This window comes from Mesoplodon bidens (genome assembly GCF_964165515.1).
Source record: "Mesoplodon bidens genome assembly, chromosome: 3".
Lineage (NCBI taxonomy): Eukaryota > Metazoa > Chordata > Mammalia > Artiodactyla > Ziphiidae > Mesoplodon > Mesoplodon bidens.
The window spans coordinates 33,150,127-33,164,870 of NC_138178.1; the positions used below are offsets into that span (position 1 = coordinate 33,150,127).

General features: G+C 48.0%; 1 protein-coding gene and 1 pseudogene across 2 annotated transcripts; both read right to left on the reverse strand.

The window, feature by feature from the left end:
* Positions 1 to 4,685: 4,685 nt before the first annotated feature.
* On the reverse strand, positions 4,686 to 4,865 carry CTXND1 (cortexin domain containing 1; the record flags this gene model as incomplete). The annotated part of the gene is made up of 1 exon (XM_081227856.1): positions 4,686 to 4,865. The coding sequence occupies one exon, from the start codon at positions 4,863 to 4,865 to the stop codon at positions 4,686 to 4,688; it is 180 nt and encodes a 59-aa protein (XP_081083982.1).
* Positions 4,866 to 9,669: 4,804 nt separating this feature from the next.
* Positions 9,670 to 12,707, reverse strand: LOC308614005 (histone acetyltransferase KAT7-like; annotated as a pseudogene). Its single transcript has 3 exons — positions 12,593 to 12,707; positions 10,554 to 11,851; positions 9,670 to 10,212 (listed from the first exon to the last, which is right to left on the reverse strand). The product of its transcript is annotated as a histone acetyltransferase KAT7-like (transcript).
* Positions 12,708 to 14,744: the final 2,037 nt, after the last annotated feature.

Below are 14,744 nucleotides of genomic sequence, written 5' to 3' on the forward strand. Positions count from 1 at the left end.
TCAGGCCCAAGTGGTAATGGACTCACCCTGTTGCCCATCCATGGGTATTTTGCCAACCCCTTTCGTTTCCCTTAACCCTGCCCAACCTCTGTAAATATTCTTTCATTAAACCCTCCTCATTTAATGCTTTGGGTGTGCATCTCTTTCCTGCTAGGTTTCTGAGTGATACGAGTCCCAAAGACAAACTCCCCAGGAAGGAGGGAGAGTCTTAGCTGATGATGATCAAGGACGTGAGGATTCAGGGGGCCGGTTGGTGTGGTCATGGCCATCCTGTCCCCCTGAACACAGCCAACCTGGCTGTACTGTTTGGACAGAACGACTGGACATGTGAATGTGGACCAGTGAGCTTAGCTCGAGCACCTCTCAGCAGACTGGGCTATAAACCAAAGAGGGCCCTGCAGGTTGTCATCCATCACACACGTAGGACACATCTTCAACAGCTAGACTGCAGGGTGTGAAACCACACTAGTGGACACACCAGGCTTTGAAATTCTCTCTACCTGACATTTGGAAGCAGGACCAGCTCCATTTTTTTTTTTTTTTTTTTTTTTTTTTTTTTGCGGTACATGGGCCTCTCACTGCCGTGGCCTCTCCCATTGCGGAGCACAGGTTCCGGACGCGCAGGCTCAGCGGCCATGGCTCACGGGCCCAGCTGCTCCGCGGCATGTGGGATCTTCCCGGACTGGGGCACGAACCCGTGTCCCCTGCATCGGCAGGTGGACTCTCAACCACTGCGCCACCAGGGAAGCCCTAGGACCAGCTCCTTTTGGATTGACTTAGCCTTGAAATTCTGGGGCAATTTTATAGGCGAGGGAGTCACGGGTCTTTCAATTCAATAAGAGCATGTAGATATTTGAGCAACTAATTGGAAAAAATGAAATAGAGATGATGGGAATTGATATACCATGCTGGTAAAACGAGTGTGCTATTATTCATATCAGCCTATCTGAGCATTCTCAGAGGTCACATTTATGCTAGCAACCGTCATTCTGATGTTTTAAATTAATTTTTCTTGGACTCTAGTTGCTTTCTGATTTCCTGCTTCTGCTTATTTCTGCCACCTCACTTGTCCCTGGGATGACTATCCCTTTCCAGATTACGTTTCTTCACATTGACCACCTTCCAGAGGTCTTTATTGCCCCCAAATACCACAACCACAAAGTGGATTGTGTATCAGACTTTACTGAGGATTTGGAGTAACATGGAGGGATTGTAGCAGAGCACAGAACAGGCAACAACGTAAAATCAACCACGAGACACCACTGTCCGCAAAATCCTTCACCCTTTCCCTGCCGCGGGGAGTTTCTCTCTGATCATATTTTGCCTTAAGTCCTGGATTAGGGCCAATGCCACAAATGCTTTTCATTTGCTCTCTGCCAGCTTCCAGTCTTCAAAAATTCTCTTCATTTCTTTTGCTGGACAGTTTACCTCTCCATACCAAACCCCAAACTTCATCTCAGCTAGCTAGAAACTGGCTAAGATGCTCTGATGACAAAGGACCATCTCCTCCATCCTTTAGCAGCTAAAGCAACAATGAAGCTTGAAATTTCAGTTGGTTTTTCCCCTAATATGATCAAATGTTTAGATGGCTCTTCGTCCCCCATGTGTCTCTAAGGTGGAGGGGGTGTTATTTAAATATTTATTCTCCACCAACCTGAGCAAGCCCAGGGTTCGTCATATCTGTCTTTAGCTTTCTTTCTTTCTTTTTTTTATTTTGCAACATGTATAATAGGGAAAATGAAGGCAATCCAAGTACTTACTAATAGGACTCTGAATAACTATGTACATGCACTAGATGGCATGGTTTATAGCCAGTAAAATGATAAATAGGAAGACTGTAGCAGAAACATGCTTATGATGAAATGTTAGGAGATATTGATTTAAATGATGTAACCAAAGCTTTTTATGAAAAAAATATCTTGCACGTGGACAAGGATTAGAAGGGAACACATGGACACACAATAGAAATCACTATTTTGTAGTGGCTTGGATTTGGAGTGATTTTGAAATTTTCCATCTTTTTCTGAAATGTTATTTCCCTCTGCCACCAAGAAAAGAGTCAAGAGATAGAGTGGGAAATATTAGAGAATCTAGGTGTGGAAAAGAAATAATTGAGACCAAAGGATCCCCAGGGCAGTGCTTCTCAAACTTTAACAGGGATACAAATCGCTTGGTAGATCTTGCTAAGAGATTCCTGGGCCCCATCTCCAGAGACTGTGATTCTGTAGGTCTGGAGTAGGGATCCGTGATTTTGGATTTCTAACAAGCCCCTCAATGTTGGACATGCTATTTGTCCTTCATCATGGTTTGAGTAGCATGGCCCTCAGGCACCTGTTTTTCACTCCTGAGAGCTCTAAAGTATCTCCAAGTGAGGTCTTCAAGACCTCTTCTTGTTCCTTGGGATCTGTTATTAACTGATTGGGCGTTGGTTCTGATTTGCATTGTAAATCCATGCTGATGAGCTTTTCACAGAAGTGCTTGGTATCTCTGAGGTAGGCTGCAGAGTGAAGGCTGCTGCTAGGCCTGAGGCAATGTACAAGGTCCTTGCTCTAGATCCTCCCCTCATACAGAGCCTCCAATGCACCTTGGTCCACTGCCTTTGCCAGCTGTCCCTTTGTGCATCCCACACAGTGGGGGTGTGGAGGGAGGAACAGCTGGATATGCCCTGGAAAGCTGTCTGAGCAGCTGTGGGCTTGTTCACTTTCAGGGGTCACCTAGTAGTGATGGTGTTTTGGAAACCCACTTCCCAGGTGACCTGGGATGGAGTGGGACCCATGGCTGGGATGCAGGTGGTGGGAAGGGAGCCTTGAGCTTCTTCACAGCTGCAGGGCACTTCTGATGGGGATGGCAGGTGTGCCTTAGAGGGATGGAATAAATGCATTCAGAAGGAGGGGGAATTCTGGTGGTCTAGTTTAACTTCATATTATGTTTTTGGGAATACCGATGACAATGATAATTACGTAAATTAATAGACACCATATCCCTTGAGGTCAGGTGCTGGGAGAGGTTGCTGTGAGTATTCCTCTGACCAGTGGTCCTGGCTGGGATATTTGGCCTTTCAGCAGTGGCCCTGGGAACTGAGGAAAGCCCAGGGTTCCAGGCTCTGCAGAGACGGGGGAAGCCAGACCTCTCTTCCTCCCAGCTCAGACCCCTGGCTTCTCCTGGGGTGGTAAAATCAAGAAAATACACCAATGTTTGCCCACGTTCTCTCATTTCATCCTCACAACAACCTTGTGAGGTAGATGTTATTCCCTCATGTTACAGATGAGGAAACTGGGGCTCAGAGAGGCTGAGTTATTTGGGGTCATATAAAAAAGAAGTAGAGAAGTTGGGACTTGGGACCAGGTTTGTGGGCTCTGGTCCAATATTCTTGCTGCAAGGTCTTAGATATAGGTAATGGGGTGGGAGAGGGTCAGAAGGGTGGGAAAAGAGGGAGAAGAGTCATTATCAACAACTTATCCCTTGTGTCCCCCCACAGCACGTTTACATTCAAAGCACTCCCACTCCTGTCCTTTCATTCACATGAGGTTTACACAAAACAAAAGGGCAAGGCTTTTCCTCCCCTTTTTAAAATCAGGGAACGGAGGCACCGAGAGGTGAAGTGACTTGCTCAAGGTCACACAGCCTTAGAGTGACTGACAGGACTAGAAGCCAGGTCTTCCTGTCTGATATTAATCTCATAACTGTGTGCTCTCAAGAGGTCACTGGGTGAAATAATTTTGCATGAGGAAAAGTCAGTGAAAAAAAAAAAAGAATTGTAAGACCAAAGGAGATAATTATGAAACTATGACCTATCCACCTGATGGAATACTCTGCAGCCAGTAAAAATGATGGCTATAAAGAGTGCTTGATGAAATGAGAAAGTGTTCATGCTCTAATATGAAGTGATACAACATCATGCACACAGTATGATTTTGACTATTTAAAAATACATGTAAAAAATAATGGGAGAAAATACATCAAAATGGCGGCTTTGGGGAAGTGGGATTATAAGTGTTATTTTCCCCCATCCTTCTATTTTTTCTGTATTTTCCCAAACTTCCAAAATACACATTTCATTTATAACAGGAAAAATATACCCCTCTATATTTTAGTTTAAAAAAATACTGTTGGGAAGCGGCCCCCGTGCCTTTTGTGAATTTGGGGTGATGCACCTTCCAACTCCTTTCCCACGTCACACCACGCCCCATTGCTGGCCCACTGGGAAGGGGCTGGGGCTCAGGTGAACGTCTGTGCTGGGAGCCTCCAGGGGTAGTGTGTGTGCTACTTTGCATGTTAAGGGCAAGAGTCTCCTCAAAACGAGACCACTGTTGTTATGATGGTGGGTGACTGTTCCGTATCCGATGCCAAAAGGTGTGCGTGAGCCAGGGAAGATGACCGCCCCCTAAGCTCACAGTGATTCCTCAGACTGGAATCCAGGCCTCCTGACTCCCGGTCCAGCGCTCTTATCCCCAGACTGGCCCACCACTGCAACACCCACAGCATCCCGAGCATCTCACCCTGCTGCTCCCGTGAGAGCAGGCAAGGCTAAGGTGAACCTTCTCCATCCCCGGGTGGCCAAATCCTTTCTCGCCTCCATGGGCTGGAAAGCCGGTGGCCAGGGGACAGAGGCACATCCCGGGGCAACCCTGTCCAGAGAGCGCTGGGGTCTCGGTCCCTCGCCGCGGCCCCCGCCCGCGGGCGCCTCAGTCATCCAGGTGCTGCTCCTCCCAGGTGGATGTGGGGATGGCGCTGTAAGGGTCCATGATGACCTTGGCGCAGCGAATGATCATCACGACGAGGAAGAGGCAGAGGAAGACGAAGCAGGCCAAGGTCAGTCCTTTGTCCACGTCGACGTAGACGGGCTCAGGCGTGGGGTCCTCCATCTCTCAGCAGCGGCTTCGGGCTCCTCCTCCGGCTCACGGTTGACTGGTACCATCTTCCACCCCTGCAGAGAGCCATAGCGGTAGGGACCGGAGGGTCGTGCCAACTTGCCTGGGGTGCGGGCAGGGCACAGCCCTCCCCCTTCTTATATGTCCCCTTGGCATGGGAGTCTGCTGCTCCCCCTCCCCTCCCCCTCATGAGGGCGAGGAGAGGAAGGGTCACGTGCCTCCTTTTCAGGCACCTACGTGGTCTCAGCCCTGACCCTTACAGGCAACCCAGGTGCCAGGGCCCAGCCAGTGCATCCTAGTGGGTGGGGGAGGGGACGGAGGAGTCCCAGCAGGGGTAGAGCTGGGCTGTAGCAGAAGCACCTGCTGAGGATGGAGCCCCTGAAGTTGCCTCCACCCTCTGAAACCCTTTAGGACGAGTTATAATAATGCTTTCAACTCTGCCAAGCCACTGACTGAGGGTGAGCAGAAAGCATTTTATTTTATTTTAGTATCATTGTTTTTTTTTTTTGGCTGTGCTGCATCGGCTTGCGGGATCTTAGTTTCTCCACCAGGGATCGAACCCGTGCCCTCTGCAGTGGGAGCGCAGAGTCTTAACCACTGGACCACCAGGGAAGTCCCCAGAAAGCATTTTTAAACATTAGGTAATTAATATATTTTCTTTAAAGCAGTAGGACTTACGTTTCAAATGAAAATGAACGTTGAATACCAATACATGAATAGATTGAAGAGGAGCTGCTGTCCCAGAGTTGGGTGGGCAGGCAGCATGGAGGGTCTGCATCCCTTCCCCCTCTATGGGGGCCTGCTGGGACTCCTGAGGGACTTTTGCTGAGGCCCAGAGTCACAGCTGGAAAACTGCGGGTGTGACGGAAGAACAGTTCTGGCAGTCAGGTGGACGCCGAGCCCAGCTGCCTTGCAGTGCAGTCCTGGGCAGTGTAAGGTTATCCTTGTATCAGGCCTACGCCTCCCTGCTGTGATAATACAGGGCGCAAGGCTGCATCACAAGGGTGTGAGGATTCAGTGCATCTAGCATGGTCCCTGGCCCTGTGGGTGCCCCAGAGCAGGCCAAGATGGCAGGTCACGTCCTTGCAGCCCAGCGGTCAGGGAGAGCTTAGGACGAGGGGCACAGCTGCTCGTTATCACCCTCCTCCCCCGCCCCCCCGCTGAATTTTCAGAGCCCTTGAGCTGTACGCCGCGCTTTCGCATCCAGTTTATTATCTGATCCTCACGACAGCCCAGGAGGCATGTTAGCCGTGTATCAATATGCCCATTTTATAAACGTGGAAACTGAGTCACAGGAAGGGGAGAAATGACTTACCCAAGGTCCCACATCCCACCCCTAGGCCTCTGCATGCCTGTCTCTTCTCCGATGGAAAGTAAAGTGGGGACCCATCTCCCCCACCCGCTTTGCAACTTCAGAAGGGCACCTATGCAACCCTGGGCTGGCTGGTCCTGGCATATCTGTAACCACAGGTGACTATGCTTTCCCCTCCTTTTTTTTTTTTTTTTTTTAAAGTTTTTTTGGCCGCGCCACATGGCATATGGGATCTTAGTTCCCTGGCCAGGGATCAAACCCATGCCCCCTGTGTTAGAGGAGCTGGACTGCCAGGGAAGTCCTGCTTGCCCCTCTTTCAGACATCGTCTCCATCCTCACCCCTTTCCAGAGGGCACTGACCTGCTGGTTGGAGTGATCACCACTTCACAAGAGCCACTGGGTGGGCTCGCACCCTGGGTGGGGCTGCTCCAGGAGGGAGGGGGAGTGAACAGACATCACAGCTGGGAGTCAGTGAGAGCAGTGGCCTTTCCCTTATAGAGCAGGTACCCACACTTGGCAGCAGCTGGAACAGAATAGGACAGAAGAAGGCTGATTACCTCCCAAGATGCCCACTCCCAGTCATGAGCTGGGCTGGCAGGAAGGTCTGGCCTGGGCAGCTTCTCCCTGGGCATGGTGGTGGGAGTGGCCACAATTTATTCTGATGCTGTTTTTTCTTTCCTTCTCTCTTTAAAAATATATAACATTAAAAAAAATTGTGGTGAAATATACATGACATTAAATTTACCATAGTGACCGTGGTTAAGTGCACAGTTCAGTGGTTTTAGGACATTAAATCATTGTACAGCCATCACCACCATCCATTTCCAGAAATCCTTTCATCTTGCATAACTGAAGCTCTGTGCCCATGAAACAACTGGGCTGAACTGGTAGATTGGCATTGACATACATACATTACTATGTATAAAACAGATAACTAATGAGAACCTGCTGTATAGCCCAGGGAACTCTACTCAGTGCTCTGTGGTGACCTAAATGGGAAGGAAATCCAAAAAAGAGGGGATATATGTAAATGTATAGCTGATTCATTGTGCTGTACAGTAGAAACTAACACATTTTAAAGCACCTATACTCCAATAAAAATTAATTTTAAAAATAAAATATATAACATTTAAAAAAATTGTGGTAAAATATACATGACATAAAATTTACCATAGTGACTGTTGTTAAGTACACAGTTCAGTGGCTTTAGGACGTTCAAATCGTTGTATAGCCATCACCACCATCCATCTCCAGAACTCTTTTCGTCTTGCAAAACTGAACTCTGTGCCCAGGAAACAACGGGTCCCCATTCCCCCTTCCCCTCAGTCCCTGGCATCCACAGTCCTATGCTCTAGGTACCTCATATGAGTGGAACGATACAGTATTTTTCTTTTTGTGACTGGCTTATTTCACTTAGTGTAACGTCCTCAAGAGTCATTCAATGAATGTCAGAATCTTCTCTCTTTTTTAGAGGTTGAATAAATATTCTATTGTATGAATATACCATGTCTTGTTTATCCATTCATCCATTGATGTACATTTGGGTTGTTTCCATCTCTTGGCTATTGTGAATAATGCTGCTGTGAACATGGGTGTACAAATATCTCTTTGAGACCCTGCTGCAAGTCTTTTTTTTTTTTTTTTTGAACAGAGAACATGCTCTACTGAGGAGTAGATATAGAACAGCACATTCTACTACATGTGGGGAAGGGTTATCTTCTGTAAAAGGCCTTTAACCCTTAGGAAAACCCCCAGTGAAGTTGCTTTTGTATAAATTTTAACAGTGACACTGAAACTGGCAGGGAGCTGCCACTGAACATGCTTAAAATTAGCTGCCCCCAACCCCCAGTGAAGATAAGCAGTGTACAAAGATGACAAGAGAAACGCACAAATGACCAGAGTTGGGATTGTGGTGAGGGCTCCACATGAAGACAGTGGTGTTGTAGGAAAGGGTGACATGTCATACATCAAAAGCTGCCCCAAGGGCTTCCCTGGTGGCACAGTGGTTGAGAGTCCGCCTGCTGATGCAGGAGACACGGGTTCGTGACCTGGTCCGGGAAGATCCCACATGCCGCGGAGTGGCTGGGCCTGTGAGCCATGGCCACTGGGCCTGCGCGTCTGGAGCCTGTGTTCCGCAACGGGAGAGGCCACAACAGTGAGAGGCCCACATACTGCAAAAAAAAAAAAAAAAGCTGCCCCAAGGTAGCATGTTATAATGGGCTAGAGAGGTTAGAGGGAACATCTCTTCCTTCACTTAAACAACACCAAAAATAGGAGGCCAGAGAATGGGGGGATGGTGGTAAATCCCAAAAAGGAAATGGGGGAGGAGTTCTTGGAAGGGCATAAGCACTTTAGTCCTAGGGGGAGGGGGAGGCACTGGTGAACAGGGAAGCAAACCCTGGCACCGGTGACCATTCTGCCTTGATGAGTCATGGGCTGAGACACGGAAGTCATTGTCAGTCACTTCTCCAAGGATGTTCAGACAAAAGCAGTGTAACTTATGTGGAAGTATAGGTGTGCTATATCAGACTAGTACTGGTGAAAAGGTCTCTGCAGTATAGTTAACCAGTTAACATGCAGTATGAAAGGGAGAACTGGAAATTATTTGGGCACCTGCAAACGTAAAAACGGGCAAGGAGTAAAGAGAAGAAAGCATTTACTACTGAGCACTTTCTGGTGAGGCAAAAAGTCGTATTCCATTCCCTTCCACCAAGACATTGCCCACTGCCCACAGGTGAACTCAAATCCAAATACAGAATCACCACCTCTCAATTCTTTTCTCCATCTCATTCAGATAATGTGCTATAACCAAGACTAATCCCTGCAAGAGTCTTCAAAAGTATTTGGCTCTGGTCAGCCTGATACTGATCAAAAACAGGTGTTTCAGTAAAAATGGAGGAAAAAACTTAAAGTGAGATGAAATCCAAAGGGAAGGGACCCCCTCCCAGCACACACACACACTCAGAAGTGTTACCTCTTTCCTGCCCCTCCAAAAACACACGTAAGGAATATTTGGGAAGGTCCTGGTGGCGGTAACCATAGTTGGTGGCCTGGTGACCGGGCGGCAAGAAGCACTATTACAAAGTTTAGAAGACACGACACGACCTCATGGGGCCAGAGGAGAGAACCAGTGACTGGACAGGTACAGTACCAAAACACAACACCTTGGGTCAGTGCCACGAGGGATCTGCACTCAAGTCTAACACAGATATCCCATCCAGGCAACCTCACTGAGCCGAAAAACAGTTCCTCAGAACCAGCGTCTGCAGGGTACATGAAGGTCGGAGCCAGGACAGTCCTGAGCGGGATGCCAATCACAAGAGCTCTTGTGCCAATCACAATAGCAACAGAAATGACAGACAGATCCCTAGAGTACGGATTCCTCCTGCTGGGGTTTGCTGGCTCGGAGTAACGGGTCACTTGAAGTGCCCTTTGGAGGGGTCCCTTTTAAACAGCTTCGATCCACGGTTTTATTGGAGTTGGATCTTTTGGCCTCTTTGGCTATCTACTTATCAATCAGGTCCTGTCTCTTCAAAACTAGGTGTTTTCCTTTCCAATATTTGAGCATCTGAAGGGCTTGCAGAGTGCTGACAATGTCCCCAGGATTCACAGCTGTCTCCTGGCTAATTTCTTTGATAGAAATCTCTTTGCCTTGGAAGTTATGCAGGAAACGAAAAAGCACTTCTTCCAGTAACTGCGGTAGCTTATGAGCCCCAGATCTGAGAGTGGACGTTCTGGGGAGCCAACTTTTTCTTCCACTTTGGAAAGCAAATAACTGACATCAATGAGCATCTTGCCATAGCCCTGTCTCAGGTACTGAGGCATGATAAGGATACAGGATACACTGTGGTGGAGGAATGAATTCTTTTCCTCGGAAAACTATCCAATCAGGTGACAACCAGTGTTGTCTGCTTCTGTCATAACATAGAACAGGAAGGGTTCTACATCATAATATAATGTCTTGTGGTCCAGAAACACCTTGGCCAACAGGCAGTTTTGGGCAGTAGGTCTTGTTTTTCTTGCCATCCACTTCAAACACAGAGATTGAACCTTTGCATTATATCTCATCTCCGGGTGGGTGTTTCCACACATGCTTAGCCATGTGTCAGTGGAGTATTGTCTGGCTCTTCATGTATTTTACTTTATTTTATTTATTTATTTATTTATTTATTTATTTATTTATTTATTTGCCGTACATGGGCCTCTCACTGCTGTGGCCCCTCCCGTTGTGGAGCACAGGCTCTGGACGCGCAGACTCAGCGGCCATGGCTCATGGGCCCAGCCGCTCCGCGGCATGTGGGATCTTCCCAGACCGGGGCACGAACCCATGTCCCCTGCATCGGCAGGCGGACTCTCAACCAGTGAGCCACCAGGGAAGCCCTCTTCATGTATTTTAAACAGAATTCACACATGTAAAGACATCCCAGTCGTGCACATTCCTCAGGATAGGGAGAATGGTACCAAGTATCAAGCTCATAGCGACAAAAAGCAATAGTTTTCATCACGTTGCTCCCCTCTGTGATTTGGCCTTGCAGCCTTAACTTCTCCAGACCCTCTGAAGCCCAGGTTTGTGCTCTTCCGAAAAGATCCAAGTCACTCGCTAGTCAGGTTTTCCAGGAGAGGTTCCCAAGTGTTCCCATAGGTCTGCCTGTGTTCCATATATTTCTCTCTCTATTCTTTGCTCAGCCCAGAATTTCCTTTCTTCCTGAGTTCAGCAACCTTTTCCTTATATCGCAACTGCCTCTCGGTTGGTGCCTGGTTGCACGCCTGTTGTTGCCATTTTGCCTGTGGGACAGCATCCTTTCTTCTCTCTGCTTATCCTGGCTCTGTGCTCTCACCTTGCATTTATCAGCTGAGAGGTTATGATAGAGTGGGCATCCTGATGTAGAGAAATGTCTCTCGTGTTTTCCTGTAAGATGTCCTAGGGAGCTACAGCCTGCTGTAGGACCGTTCAAACTGAAATTGTAGCTTTCATGGAAGTGGCAGCGCTTGGGGCGATGAGAGAGATCACTGCCCGAGTCCTTGAGGGACACGTCCTTGGCAGTGCTCTCATCGTGAGACACGTTGGGGCTGGAGATGTCTATATCAGACTCAGAAGAAGGGGTATTTCCAGCTGACGTTCGAGGTGGAGGCTCATCGTGATCAGCTGTATTTTTAGTTTCTCTATCTGAAAAGTCAACCACTTGCTCACTTTCTGAGCCGGATGAACCAGTCTGCTGAAGCGAGTATTTTTTCGGAGTCACTGGGGTAGGCTGCTGCTGACTACGCGTCACTCTCCTGGTAGAATAAGCAGGCTCCTCGGTGCCGAAAGACTGCAAATTTCCAACAGGACTGGAATCTTGGGAAATCTGACTTAGCCGGGCTGAGGAGCGGGTGACTTGGGCAGATGGCCGGGATGTGCCATCCCTCTCTGAACTGTCTGTGTGCTCGAGATCTGTAGAAAAATCGGAATCTTCGGTTCCATCTGAACTACTGCCTGCATTCCTCTTCTTTTGCGGCACTGCCGGCGGCTGCGGCCCACCGGTTCCGATTCGGGCAGCGGCGGCAGCAGCAGTAGGAAGGGTGGCTCCGGCGGGCTCCGTGGCCGCCTCTGTAGCATCCCAATCCTGCGGACGATCCCAAAGTGCCTCCTGCTTCACAGCATCTAGAGCCTTCTCCTGTTTCAATTCTTTTGCACAAGTGGGATTGCTGGATCAACGGTAATTCTATTTTTAATTTTTTGAGGATTATATTTAACTTCGTTGTATAAAACAATACTTATACGCAGTTCAAAATTCAAAAAGTACAAGAAGAAAACCACGAAGAGCAGTTTTTAACGACTTCTCTCTCCAAGCAATCCAGTTCATTTCCAGACAGACAACTACTGTTATGAGGTCCTCAGACATCCCTCTCATCTGGAGGTATTCAATACAGAGACATTGTATTTGCAACTATTTACGTGGTGTTTACATTGTATCGGGTATCATGAGGAATCTAGAGACGATTTAAAGTATGCAGAAGGACGTGCATAGATTACATGCAAATACTATGCCATCTTATATAACGGATTTGAGCATCTGTAGATTTTGGTATCCAGTGGAATCCTGGAACAGACTCCCCACAGCTACTGAGGGTCAGTTGTATTGCCTAATCATGTTTGCTTTGTCTTTTCTTTTTCCAGAAATATATCCTTCTGTTGTAACTACTAGAGCACGCAGGACCACTTCCTCTCACCCTATCCAGTGGTGACACCATCTTGAGTGTGGTGTACATTTTCCACTCAGGGCACCCACGGAACTTTTAGGGTTCCTTGGACCCTACTTTGAAAATACGGATCTAGTCCACCTCTCTCCATTTCAGAAATGAAGAGACTAGAATTTAGGGAGGGGGAGGGGGTTTCTCAGCATCTCAGAGCGATAGCATAGCTGACCTTGGAGCACACTCACATTTCTGACCCCAGCCAGGCCTGTGCTTTGGGCCACATGCACTGATGCCACATGGTCCTTGGTGGCTCTCAGGGATGGAGGGACATGCTGGAGTTTCATGCTCTTGTGTTTCACAGCTGCACCCAGTGTGACCTCTCAAGCACAGACTCTGAAATCCCTGGCCAATGGTCTGCCTTAAATTAATATCAGATACCCTGCACCAATTGTAAAAGTCAGACCTCAGAGAAATTGTCTCGTGACCCTCCCGTGTCTTGTATGGGGCGAAGATTGGTCCCTATAACCTGGTAGCATGCTCCAGAGGAAGATTATCAGCATTTTCTGGATGCTTCCAGCTGGAATGAATGTCAAGAACTTGGATGCAAGGAACAGATTCATCTTTCCACCCTCCAGATGGAGTGTGCTCATTAATGTTAATTACTGGGCTGGCACATGTCCCTTCCAGTCCCGTTTCCCAGGGAGGACATGACACCCGGGAGTGATGCAACACTGAGCTCAGCTGCTGTTCCCTGGGAGCTGAGGAGCCGGCCTTCCCAGGGGCCAGCTCAGTGGTCCCCAACAGAGTTGACCCATCCTTCAGCATGGCGCCTGTGCAAGCCAGATGCTCCATATGCCATGCTCTTGGGGAGGCTGGAGGTGAGCTTGCTTGAATCCGGGGTTCTGATCTGGGCAAGTGAATGACCCTGAAGGGGAATGGCTTCTGGGCTGACCCAGCACACTTGTCAAAGTGAGCGGCTTTAGGGGTGGGGTGTAGAAAATCCAAATGGAAAAGAGTCCTGCCAGACGCCATGGGAAAGTCACAGGACAAAGTGACCAGTCCAAATATAAGCCCTGGAAACAAGTATCAGTCAGGGTTTTAGGAAAAAAACAAGCAATAGGGCAGCCACAATTCAAAGGGTACACAAATAGAGGATTTACATACAAATATGTGTACTACCCGAGGGCTGGGAGTGGGGTGCTCAAGACCTTACTCTCTGGGCTGACATATTTCTTTATTTCTGTACATATGTGTGTCTTACCTGCTAGGGCTACCATAACAAAATACCACCGACTGTGTGGTTTAAACACCAGAAATTAAGTTTCTCACAATTCTGGAGGCAAGAAGTCCCAGATCAAGATCTGGCAGGTTTGGTTTTTGGTGAGAGCTTTTCTCCCTGGCTTGCAGACAAGCCTCCTTCTCGCTGTGTCCTCACATGGCCTTTCTTCAATGTATTGGGTTAGCCATAAATTTCGTTCGGGTTTTTCTGTAACATCTTACGGAAAACCCGAACAAACTTTTTGGCCAGCCCAATATGAGCACGGAAAGAGGGAGAGAAACATTGCCCTCTCTTCCTCTTCTTATAAGACCACCAATCCTATCAGACGAAGACCCCACCTTTATTTCCTCGTTTGACCTTAATTACCTCCTAAATGTCTTATCTCCAACACACTGGGAGTCAGGGCTTCAACATACGAATTTTGGGGGGATACACAATTCAGTCCATAGCAGTGTGTCAGTTCCTCAAGAGTAAGGTCCAAGTCTGCCCGAGGGGCACTGCCAGCCTGGAACCAGGCCCGGCCCACCCACTGTGGGTTCAGAGGAAAGATCAGAGAAGATGCAAACCTGCACTTAGCCGCTGCCCTCTGGACACCAATGGGAGGAAGCAAGGGGACTGAAAAAGCATGTCACTTATTACTGTGGGGAGAAACAATGGGCTGTATCGACATTGTGAATTCAATCAGGTAACAAAGATTGGAGCTGATCACGTGCAATCATCCACTGGTTCTATAAATAGTAGTGGAGCCATTATGAAATGTGACCTGTCAGAATCACTTCCCCACATGACAGATGGGTTAAGTGGATGACATTTGCTCAGGACACAGAAGATGTCCAGTGTCATAACCCGACACCAATTACGTTGACCTGTGGGACTGCGCTTGGTGGCTCCACGCCTCCATCAGAGCAATTAACAGGCTTGCCAGAGAGAAATGATGAGTATGTGCTAAGAGGTGATTAAGACCATAACCACTACCAGTGCTGGAAGGATGTATGGAGGGGATGGGATTCATGGAATACTGTGGTGAGAACTTGTTATCTTCCGATATGTATATATCCCTAACCTCTAAGAAACATTCCAGAGCAAGGAGGCTGTATGAAGC